This window comes from Salvia miltiorrhiza, chromosome 3, assembly GCF_028751815.1.
Source record: "Salvia miltiorrhiza cultivar Shanhuang (shh) chromosome 3, IMPLAD_Smil_shh, whole genome shotgun sequence".
Lineage (NCBI taxonomy): Eukaryota > Viridiplantae > Streptophyta > Magnoliopsida > Lamiales > Lamiaceae > Salvia > Salvia miltiorrhiza.
Genome location: NC_080389.1, coordinates 45,201,842 through 45,215,179, shown reverse-complemented (window position 1 = coordinate 45,215,179; position 13,338 = coordinate 45,201,842). Strand labels below are relative to the sequence as shown.

The 13,338-nt window shown below is 33.2% G+C and overlaps 1 protein-coding gene across 1 annotated transcript; it reads left to right on the top strand.

Moving 5' to 3' along the window:
- The first annotated feature begins 300 nt into the window (after window positions 1–300).
- On the top strand, window positions 301–2,081 carry LOC131018865 (uncharacterized). Its single transcript, XM_057947562.1, has 3 exons — window positions 301–968; window positions 1,101–1,107; window positions 1,977–2,081. The coding sequence occupies exons 1-3, from the start codon at window positions 301–303 to the stop codon at window positions 2,079–2,081; spliced, it is 780 nt and encodes a 259-aa protein (XP_057803545.1).
- Window positions 2,082–13,338: the final 11,257 nt, after the last annotated feature.

Sequence of the window (13,338 nt, the reverse complement as noted above, 5' to 3'; positions counted from 1 at the left end):
ATATATAACAAAGAAAATGTGCGAGGATAGGGACATAGTGAAGCCGAGGTCCATTGTTGTTAATCTGCAAAGAGAGTACGGTGTACAAACCAGTTATAGTGTGGCGATGCGAGCCCGTAATGTGGCTGTGGAGATGATATATGGCAGACAAGAAGAATCTTATGGATTGCTACCAGGCTATCTTCACATGTTGCGGATGTGCAATCCGAGATCATTGACCGACTTGGAAGTTGATGAGAATGATCGGTTGAAGCATCTCTTTATAGCACTTAGTTCTTGTAGAGTGGCGTACACTAGTGCATGAGGCCAATAATTGTTGTTGACGGCACACACTTGAAGGGCCGCAATAAAGGTATTTTGTTTGTTGCCGTCACGAAGGACGACAACGAACAAGTGTTTTCGATGGCTTTTGGGATTGGTCCGATCGAGAATGATGAATCGTGGAAGTGGTTTTTGTATCGGTTGAAGAGTGCTTATGGTGAGAATTCTGAGACGTCGATTGTTTCCAATGCCCATATCAGTATAGAGAATGCGGTTAAGGAAGTTTATTCGCACGCTACACACGGCTTGTGCTACTACCATTTGTTGAATAAAATTACTCGATATGGCAAGACAGCTGTTGTTTTGTACCAAAAGGCGGCTTATGCATATCGAGAGAGTGATTTTGACAAGGCAATGACAAGCTTAAAGGCATTAAAGGAAGACGGGGGAACATATACCCAGCTTATGCAGGTTGGTCCTGAGAGATGGGCTAGATCTAAGTGTCTTGTTCGTCTTTATAGTTTTCTGACCTCAAATATTGCTGAATCTTTCAATTCTCGATTATTGTGGGCAAGACGTCTGCCTATATGCTCTATGGTTGAGGCGATCCGTCATATCATAGAAAAATGGTTTGATGAAAGACAGGAAGCTGCAAAGACGTTTTCTGTAGATGTTACACCAGATTGGAGAGGTCGCGGAGATATGAGGTGGTTGCATGTCTCCATCTACTTTCAAAGTAAAAGATTCAAACAGATTATTCAAAGTGAATGTAAAAATGCAGTCATGTACGTGCTTCAAATGGGATATGAACCTGCTACTGTGCTCTCATGTTGTTGCAGCTATAAGGTACGCGCTTGTTTTCACTTCTACTACATAATTTTTGCTAGCTTCTTAAACTAAATTTCATTTTAAACAAATAATTCAGGCATTTAGGCGGTGACTTATCTAAGCATGTTGGAGACTATTATCAATCAGCAAAAACTACGAGAGACATACTCGTATCGGGTAAACTCTGTCCCGCCACATGCTTCATGGATTATTTCTGAGGATGTTGCAAGTATTTGCGTTTTACCTCCACTATGGAAGCGACAATCAGGTCATCCAAAAAATACGCGACATAAGGGACCCACTGAGAAAGGTTCACAAAAAAAGAAGGCTACTCCAAGCAATGCAGCATCCACAAGCAAAAGTCGTGCTCCTAAGACGTGTAGTTGTGTGGAGCGAGATCGGATACACGTCCCAGTTGTCCTTACTTAGTGCAAGATGAATGAGTGTTTGTTGTAATTCTACATTCTAATTGTGTTTGTTGTTATGCGTGGATGCATATTTTCTTATGGTTTTTCAGTATCCCATTGGTTAATTTGATAATACTGTCGTAATATTTGATAATACAGTCGACATAGTTGATAATACCATCGTGTAAATTAATAATACAACCGGGAGAAATAGAGACTACCGTCAGCCGGTATTCCGACGGTATAATTAAAACCACGACGATTAGGGGTGAGCATTCGGGCGGGTTGGGTTGAAACCGAACCGTTTTGCCCAACCCAAACCCAAACCGCCATCTGAAATTTCAAACCGAACCAAACCGTTTTGCTTGAAAAAACCGAACCAAACCGAACCGTAAAATTACGGTTCGGTTTGGTTCGGTTTGGCCTAAAACCGTTCCAAATTTTTTTTTTTTTTTAAACCTGGTAACAATATTTTGGCAGCTCCTGACCGGCGAGGCTCGATCGGGCCTAGGCGACGGCGTGGAGCGGCGAGGCTCGCTCAGGCCTAGGCGACGGCGTGGGGCGGCAAGGCTCGCTCAGGCCTAGGCGACGGCGTCGTGGGATGGCTGGGCGACGTCGTGAGTCTCGCGACTGCTGGGACCTGGGCGGGCGTAGCGGCGGGGAACTCTACTGGACGAAGAGGCGGCGCCGGCAGGGATCTTGGGTCTGCGATTGTTGGTGGGGATGGCAGTCGCCTTCTTCCAGAATGGGGTGGGGTGGCGGTGGCGCTGCGGCGGCCCGACGGGAAGTGGGAGGAGGGAGCCCTAGAAATTGAAGCTTGAATTGCAATGGGGGGAAATGTGGGCGGGCGGCTAGGGCTGATTCGGCTGAAATGAGAGAATAGGGTTTGAAATTGAAAATTCTAATTATAATATTATTAATATTAATTATTTATAAAATATATAATATATTAAAAATTTCGGTTCGGTTCGGTTTATAAACCGCACCGTTTTTTCCAAACCGAACCCGAACCGAAAACTGGCGGTTTGAAAATTTTCAGACCAAACCGCACCGTTTACACTACAAAAACCGAACCAAACCGCCCGGTTTGGTTCGGTTCGGTTCGGTTTGGCGGTTCCGGTTTGGTTTTGCTCAGCCCTAACGACGATATTATCATTTTTCACTGTGGTATTCTAAATTTTCCTGAAGGTATAATTATTTAACATATGGGAATTATGTCACGAACAACTCAACAAAAGTTGCATAACATAGTAAATGTCTTAACAATACAAAAAGTTGCAAAAGATAGCAAATGTCTTAACAATCCAAAAACATGTTCATGCGATAAATAGTGTCTCAAAGATACATGTACTACTCCTCCACTACACACATATAAAAAACGCTAGCAGCAATCAATTCCCTATACTTGTTGACGCCCATGTTCCCTCAAGTAATACTCGGCTGACCAAATATGATACGCTCAACCATCATGCATGCAAATGGGCCGGATGAATATGAGTTCTTCTAGGTAAACTGCTCATTTGGACCCGCAATAAACATTTCTAATGGTTGGCTCTTCCTCGTCAAAGCTAACTCGTTTGAAGCCCAGTATCCAGCACAATCCAATACTCGAGAGAACAAAGTTAGTAGTGGCCAAAATTCATCTCCCCAATCCATTTTTGATTGTTCATCCAAACCATGATACTTTGGATTGAACAAATCTGCTTGCCAAAGTCCGGGATGGATTCGAACAATAACATAATGTTCTTTGATAACACATGGAACAATGATCTGCATCAATTATTCAAAATACCTTAATAATTTATAGAAATAGCACATACAAGTTATCAGACTTAATATCTGTGTGATAATACCGTCAAAAAATAAGAATATTATCGTGGTATTTAACTATACCGTCAGAATAGTTCAAAATACCGACTGGCGGTATTCTATAATTTTTCCGGCGGTAGTCTCAATTTACCCGACGGTATTATCATCTTTTCCGGTGGTATTCGCAATCAAACACTTTAATATCGAATTGCACTTTGTAGTAATCAATTTTGCAGTTTATAAAATGACATAATTCCACAACATATTGCACTTCGTAGAAATCAACTACTTGATATGTGGCGAGAACTACATAGAATATAATGAAAAATTAAACCAAACAACTATGCCAAAAGCAATAAATAAACATTTCACACATCAAATACTAAGAAATGCTAATTGAATCACATCACTAACCTAAATTCTGTAAAAGGGCCATAAATTGATATCTCAATTCCAAAAGCCAAAAATACTAACCTGGCTAGCCCCCATCCAACTTTGTGATATTGATGATCCGTTCTCACCCCTAATCATATTGACAATAGTCTTGAGGAATCACCAATCGGAAAATGAGTCACTTGTATCGGGAATAGCGTGATTCGGCCTTGTAGCAAACATACTGCAACGCCAATATGCTTGACACACTCTCTGCGAAAAAAAATTTAAAAGTAAACGTTCATAAGAATAAAAGAACAAGTATCCAGTGATGTAAATGTCAAAATAAACTCACAAATAAATCTATAGAGGATATAAGGACCCAACTTATACTTAATGATCTTTTACTAATGGGCGACATTGAACTAACTAAAGATGCAGTAATCTTCAAATTGAATGATTGGACCATTTCTTGATATTTTGTTGATTTTATATGCTTTCTTTTTCTCTTTTCGGTAAAATTCAATAAAAAGAAAAAGTTACTCCCGCCTGGATCATAATTTGATTATCCAACAAAAGATAATTTATATACATATATATAGTTAAAAATGGATTGTCGATAACCACATAATTGTAATGATCAATATCATAATATAAAGCTCCATATATCTATGAATTCATTGGAATCATATACAATAATTTTTATTTGGCATAAAACAACCAATACTTATATTAAATTACAGAAAATACAGCCGGCAAAACTTAAAATACCGCCGGAAAAACCTAAAATACCGCCGAAAAAATGAGAATACAGTCGATCGATATTCTCAAATATTCTGATGGTATAATCAAACATCACAATGGTATTTTCGTTTTCAACGGCGGTATTAAAATTATTTCCGGCAGTATTCGCGTTATTCTCTTTTTCGTATGAGAGTTGGTAGGAAAATAACTAAAATCGACTAACTACTAATACCTCTTGCGGTGCATCCATGACCGAAATGGAGAGAGGTTAGAGAAAAGCTGACGAGATTTAAGGCGGTAGAAAGCCGAGAGTTTGTTGAGAGAGATTCCCGCCTGTAGAAAGCCAAGAGGAAGACAGAGAACATCGAGCGAAAAACAGAGACGGTAGGGGAGAAGCTGAGTTCGTCGGCAGAGAGCAGAGAGGGAGACAGTGACGGCCGAGAGGGAGACGGCGAGAGCCTGAGTTCAGTGGAGAGGGATATGACGAGAGCCTGAAGTGAAGAAGGAGACGGACGAAGACGGCGAGGCGAGTGATAAGAAAAACCCTCGAGCAGTGGTATTTTTGGGCTGAAAATAGCTGCTGGTATTTTGAAGCAACGTAGAACAAAAATCCTCCACTTCTTTGAATTAAACGCCGGGTAGGTAAGAAGTAAAAATGGAATAAATTCAGTCAAAAATAAATCTTACACACATGCACTTTTCAGTTGGGTAGTTTCGAAAATTAATAGTATATAAAATAGAAATGGGTATGAAGTGGAGGATTTTGAAAAAATGGGTATATTTTGTAGATAGATTTAGAAAAGTGGGTAGTTTTGTATAGGGTTAATTGTCCATAACATACTGAACTTTCGTCCAATTCTGATTTGCACACAAACTTTGAACTGTAGCGTGATAATTACTAAACTTTAGATTTTATCTTATTTTGCTACTAATCCAAATTCCGGTCAAATATCAGGCTAATATGACGTGCCAATATTTGACGTGACGTATCTATTGTTAATTTCTTATTAATAATAATAAAAAAAAACAAAGCAAATAACTCAAATTGTCAATAACTTAATATATCAAATCAAATAATACTAGTATTTTTTAATTTTCAAGTTTAAATCTATTTTTTTCTAGTTCACTATTACACAACTGATATCTCCAATATACAAAATAGAAGTCATTCAAATAGTATAAATATATATAGTTTATAAAAAAAATCTTTAGATAATGAAATTTAATAAACTTTATTACTTAGCTAAATAATTTTTTTATATATTAAGTTATTGATAATTAAAATGTTCTTTGGCTGACACACCTAAATTCGAAGAATCCCCTTACTATTATTGAATTTATTCAATTAATTAATTCAACTAAAAAAAATACTATTATTTGATTTGATATATTAAATTATTGACAATTTGAGTTGTTTGCTTTGTGTTTTTTTTATTGATAAAAAATTAAATAAAAAAATATTATTTTACCAACTAATTGTCACGCAAGAATAAATACGCTACGTTAAAATTGGCACGCCATATTATATATTAGCTTGGCCGAAATTTGGATTAGTAGCAGATAAAATCAAAAGCTTAGTAATTATGACGCCACAGTTCAAAGTTTGTGTGCAAAATTAGAATTGAATGAAAGTTCAGTATTTTATGGGCAATTAACCATTTTGTATATTGACACTTAATTTTAATGTACACGTCGGTGTAAGTGGTTACAGTATATTCCCTCAGTAAAAAAAATCAAAGAATTGTGTATAGTAGTTTTTATTCTATGATTATCTCTTTCGTAATATCAACTGCTATTAATTAATGATACGAGATATTTCTAGTGTTTGATTAGTGACTTGAACTTGACTCTTTTGTCTTCGGATAAATATCTAGACATCTTGTGTGGAAATAAATGAGTTGCTCGAAGAGAATTCGAATGTATCATTTATTCTTTACCACGTCAAATCATGAATATTTGAGACATATTTGGAAGAATTTAATTTGTATGATGGAATTAATTGTGTAAGAATCAAATGAAACGAACATGGAAAAATACATACTTAGAATAATTACTATATATGTATGAATTATGCTTTAGTGATATTGCTATTTTTCGTGAGAAGTGAAAATAATGAGCCAATATATAGTGTTAAATAACGATATCAAAAAAAATAGTTAAATTTTTGCTCCCTACAGAATTTAAATTCAAGTAAATTTTTTTTTTTGATAAATATCAATCATAAGATATATGAGCCAAAATAATTAATTTTTTTTATTTATAAATATCAGTCATAAATTTTTTATTTGAGTGGGGAAGTATTTATAATTAATTTATATCTTCTTTTTAATTTTTGTGTCCAAATTTTTTGATATAATAATAATGGAATGGGGGAGGAATTAGTAACGTTGAATAATTCATAAATCACTTAACTAAGAAGGCTCGTGCACGCGTTCATCAACTAATAATTTAATAAAACTAACGAATTTTTAAACTTAAATATGAATATTGGTCATGTGACATGATATTTCTCCATGTTAAATTTATATGGTCATTTCACACTCTTTTGTGGTTATCAAAGATCACACTTTTCTTTAATAATACTAATTCCCCTAAAAAAGATTGTGGATATTCGGCCACAATCAGCATTCATGGGTTTATTGTCTAATAAAAATAATAAAATGGATATAAAAGCGACCCAAAATAAAGCGGTGGAAAAATAGAGGATTAGTTTAGTCATAGGAAAGAGATGGGGGCGCAAAAGCAGCCGCTCAGTTGCCGCCAAAACTGACACACGAAACAGCCACAGCCACAGCCACGTGCGAGTTAATCAATTGCCACATCACCCGTTTTGATGGTGATTTTTTACATTTTTTTGAAAATAGTCGATAATGAATTAATTTAATGTTTTTACTTGACCTATTTAATGGGAAATGGATAATGCCATGTGTGCCGTCGATAATAATAGAAGAAGATTCCGACAGTCGCACTTCCCGCTCGGGGTGTTGGGACCGTTGCACCTGCTGCCAAACGGTCCCCAATTTGGGAACGATATCATACAAGTTATAATGAATAAATTTTTATTTTATTATTTTACCAATTTATTGATTTTCTTTTAAAGATATTAATAGTGATTCTCTACTTACTTCCGTAACAACTTAAATTCTTGATTTAGCGATTGAACGAGAAACGTCTTATAATTGATTTTTTTCGGCTATTATTGTTAAATTTATTTTAATTAAAATAATTATTTATTTATTTTGAATAAATTCTTATTTTATCTTCTTTATTAATTATTTTAATTTAAAAAATAATATTTATATATTTTCGGTGATATCAAAGAATGGATGAGAAGATTTAAATTCATCAAAGACTTTGTTAAAAATATTTTTCAGATGTTACACTAGAAGGAAAGAGAAAGGGAAGACTTAGTCTTCCTTGAATTGACGAATATTGGTTAATTTTTTTAACCAACAAGCACACTTTGATTTGAAGATTACATCCCAACACTCACATCTTTTACATATAATCTCAGTCATGATTTTCTTGCCCACCAAGCATATATTGCATCTATAAATAAGGGCAAAGCTCACTGCATTCGATATCTGTCAATACAAGAACATATACAAGCAGGGGCGTAGCCAGGGGGTTAGGGGGGGCTGAAGCCCCCTCCCAAATTTTGAGTTTTTTATTTTTTTTATTTTTTTATTTTATAAATATATATATAGATATATGTTTATATTATAAAAGAAATTTGTTTTACAAAAGTTGATTAGCTTGTTATATTCTTCCATTTATAATTAATTTAAGGATAATTGTGTTATTTAAAACTATATAATCTATAAAAATATTATACATTATTATCACTATTATGCTTGCTTTTTAATAGAAAATGCCTAAAATGGATGGAATGCCCAAAAAAAATTTGTTTGCTATTATTACTATGCTTGTCTTTTATTATTATTGATTCTAGCTTGTAATTTATTGAAAATATATAATTTATGAAAATATTGTTCGTTATTATTGTTAAAAAATGCCTAAAATGTATGAAATGACAAAAAAAAAGTTTGTAATGTATTGAAATTAATTTTTAATATATTAAAACTATATAGTATATGAAAATGTTGTTCTTTATAATTACTATTATGCTCGTCTTTTAATAAAAAATGCTTTAAAAATACAGAATGTCCCAAAAAAAAATTGTAATGTGTTGAAACTAATTTGTTATATATTTAAATTATATAATCTATGAAAATGTTGTTCTTTATTATTACTATTATGCTTGTCTTTTAATAAAATAATTCGTTAAATATACGGAATGTCCAAAAAAAAATTATCGGTGGCTACCGCCCCCGAACCCCCGTGTAAGTTCCGCCCCCTCCCAGATTAATTCCTAGCTCCGCCACTGTATACAAGTGCATGAGCTCGAAGCTATTGTTCAAACATCTCACCGTACATCTAGTTCAAATGCATCCTTGAGTGAGTGACTCGTGTGCCTAATATTTATTGAGTGGGAGACTCGTTTGTTAGGGCTAGTTGATAAGTTTGTATATTTGATATTCTTATATTAGCTTCTTTAAATTGATAAGATTATAAGTGATTTCTTTTCTTATCAATATCACTCAATAAGATGGATTTTATTGAGTGGTTTCAAATATCTTCATTGTAAAAGAAATTTTATAGTGATACATTGCAATTAATTAACATTGCAGTATAAAATCATTTTATTGTGCGTACTTTATTTTATTTTGCTTTTATGTTTTTCATACGGTAATGTTGGATTGATTGTTCCATCATTCTATCTAACATTTATGTGTTTGCGAAAGCAACGAAACTTTCAATCATATATAGTGTATTGATTATCGTATTACACTTTAATGTTATACGTATTTATGCATTATAGTTGCATATTCATTCCGTCCCATTAATAATGTCTCAGTTATTATATTGGGATGTCCTACTAGTAATGTCATATACATTTTTAGTAAAAAAAATTAACTATTTAAAATATTATTAATATTGGGTCCAACTCACTTAAAATAATCCTTAAACATCTTTTACCAACTCACTTTATACACTAACTATATATTTTTTTTAATCTCCATGCCCAAAAACAATGATACATGGCATCACTAATGAGAAGGATGGAGTGTTTTTTAAGGAGAAGAAAAAAACTTTATATATTAATCCAAATCTAATTGGATGATATCTAGAAGTCCGGTCGATATTTTGATGGTCAAAATCTTACTATCTCTGTCCACTAATTATCCGATTTAGCGTCCACAAATAGTATACCATTTTCATTTGTTGGATATGGTCACACTTTCTCTTTTTAACCACAACCACTCATTTTTATATAACTGCACACTCAATTCAACCACAACCACTCATTTGTACATGGTGAAACCCTTTATCCTCTAAAAATATATCTATCAACTATTTTATATAAACTTCTGCCAACCCAAAATAGTATATTCTTGGGGAGCGTTTACTTTAAAGAATTAGGCTCGATAGATGAAAGTAGTAACGATAATCCTTGTTTATTTAGATGGATTAAAATTTTGGGATATTCCAAGACCCATGATTATTTATACGAATATCATTTAAGTTAGGCTTGCTTTATTCATATCTCATTGAAAGGGTGAGATTAAATAAATCATAATTTCCATGATAAAAATACTCAATTATACACCATGCAAAGTAAACATTTTATTGGTGAACAAATGTAGCATAAGTTAAAGAAAATAAAGCACTCGTTTACCTTCGAGGGGTACACGGTATTTTTTATATATATAAATTATATAAATAAATAAATATATTAAAAGGTCGTACGATAATGAATTCGAATTTAAAATCTTAAGTCTTAGGCATTAATAACTGCTAGTAGCCCCACGGTGGGCGCCAAATTGTTGGGGATGGATCCAACAATCACTTGAATAGGACGTCGGGTACGTCCGGGTCGGCGGGCACTAGCAACCTGAAACCACAAACACGTTAGAGTCCTTCAAGGAGCACCGGTGGGGGTGTGGATGGAAGGGCCTCCGACGCTCAAGTCAGTCAAACAATTCGGATTAATTGATAAGAAAAATGAATATAAAGCGTAAAGATGATTAAATAGTAGAGTAAAGATGAGATAGTGAATCTCGTCGGTCGGACTGGTCTGGCTGGCTGGTCTGTCTGACTGGTCGGAGTGAGCCCCAATCCAGAATATGAGAGCGTGGAGGCGTAGAGATCGAGCAAGTGAAGAGAGTTGAGAGTGTGAATAGGTGGAGTAGCTGAGAGTACGAATGAATGCCTGGGTCGAGTGACCTAGTTGGTTTTCTTATATAGTATGGAGTCTTGACGGCTAGGGTTTTTCCGGGACGTCCGTGAAATCCTAGTTGTTTCGATATTTTCGGGATCGTCTCCTTGACTTGCCTTCTCCTCCAAGTCGTTGCGATTGGACCTTAATAACTTGGCGTATGGGCCGAATTAATTGGAATTAACTCGATTTTTGGACTGGGCTGATTATTTGGACTTCGAATATTTATTTAAATGGGCTATACGAATTTTGCCCATTACAATAACCTATCGTTATTGCTTGTATGCCAAACAAACACGCAGTACACGGTAAATATTACTCCCTTCATCCACTAATTGTTGGCCTACTTGCCTTTTTGGTCCGTCCACCAATTTATGTCCTATCTATTTTGGGTAAGTTTATATTCATATTTTAATCAAAATTGTGGGTTCCTTTAATAAATTGTGGCCTAATTGCATTGACTTTAATAAATTGTGGATCCCTTTTTCCACTCAACTAATAAAAATACACTTTTTCTTAAAACCCGTGTTTTGCCTCCTAGGCCAACAATTAGTGGACGGAGGGAGTATATTAGCAGTTGCTCTTATATTGCCTAATGTGAAGCCCGCAAATTGAGGGGTGAAATTACTCTAGTCTATCGAATTAAGTTGATAATTCGGGCCTAAACGAAATATTAATTAGGTCTGAAAAATATAGCCTAGCCCAATTCAAAACTATACTAGTTTGGTTGTTCTAGAATCTTGATTCATGAACCAACGATATAAATTGTAACAAATCTAGGTAACTTTTTTTTAATTATTATTTTCTTTTTAGAATTTAGGGATACTGTTCATCTCCATAATTGTGTGGCTTGAAGTTGCTGTAAGCCGCCTACGTACCCTTGGAAATTTAGATACGACTAATGGCATATTAATTCGTCATAATAATATTTTCTATTTATCTTTCTTTAACCCAATACTAGTATGAATAGACAACAATCCTTTAAGCACCACATAATATAACCTAATAAATATCTCAAATATATAAACAAAGTTTTAGAGACTATTCATGTTGACCAGGATATATATTATCATATTCCACAAAACACTATAATTTCTTTTTGTAAAAAATGCGTTTACTTTATAAGATCAAAAACGTTGATCTTGATATATCGAATCTTGCCATAATTATGAAAAATAACGGCGAAAAGCATCGGATAATTCTTCAGCCTCATCATTACTGGAAGAATTAAGTACCTACGCCTCGAATTTCAGATAATAGATAATATTCTTAATAAAAGTTAGATTCTATGCTTAATTCTCGAAAGAAAGGTTCACTTATAGTAAGTATGTAGAGCATAACGTATACCGTCCACGTGGCCATAACCTTTCGTAATTATGATAATTTTCAAATAAATAATTTATTCTCTTTTTCCTTTAAAAAAGTTCCGTCAAACTATCTTCTTTTATCATTTTATTATATACATAAATGATTTATTATTATTATTATTATTATTATTATTATTATTATTATTATTATTATTATTATTATTTCATTTATTAATTTTGTAATACAGTTTTATCTATTTATTTTTAATAATTTAGTTCTACTATTTGATATATATTACACATCATTTATAAGTATAGATTTATCATATACACATCATTGACATATAGGGTGCGTTCTCTTTGTTTTTATTTTATTTGGTGCCGTGACAATTATGACGATCAAAATAAATAAAAAAATTTGACAAATTCCGTAAAACTCAGAAATCATAATTATTAACTGTACTCCTCCGATTAATGTTAAAAGAGGAAATAATATTTTTATATGTAATTTAATTGTCATGAACATAATTTATGAGATTTTAGAGAATATATAAATCAAAAATAAGAAAGAAAATAAAGGCTGACATGCATTGCTTATCAACAATGCATATAAATAATGTGCAAAATATATTAGTTATCTCTCTATATTTTTTAGGCAACATAAAAGTGGGGAATTTTATACAGATTTTGCATAAGAATTTACTTTGAGAAAACTAGAAATTCTACTCTATTCTACAAGATAGAAACTTCAGCACCACTATTAGTCTATTACTAGTATGCCTTTTTATGCTATGTACGACAATCATAAAATTGAGTGATATTTTCAATAAATAAATATAAAATATTAAATATATTTATAAAATGTATATATAATTTATATCAAATCTTAGCGATAAAATTTTACGAGTACTATTTTATTTTATTCACTTTAATAATAATATCTAACGATTTAAATTTAATCTCATTTCTCATTTTAAGGACCAGTCTCATTTAATCCTCTCTCTCTCTCTCTCTATATATATATATATATATACATATATATATATATATATATATATAGGGGAAAGCTAAAATAAGAACGCTTCTTAAAATATAAATTAGGAACCATTTTCAGCCCTTAGATCATCAAGATCTACGGTTGATCTGAGTTCGAATCCCAAAGGTAGCAAAAAATTATTTTTCGCAATTTATGCCTTTACACAGTTTATTCATGCGTGTTATACATAAAATTCATGCATTGTTGCTGGTTTGTAATTCTTAAAATATATATATATATATATATATATATATATATATATATTAAAAATTATATATGATACAAAATTAACAA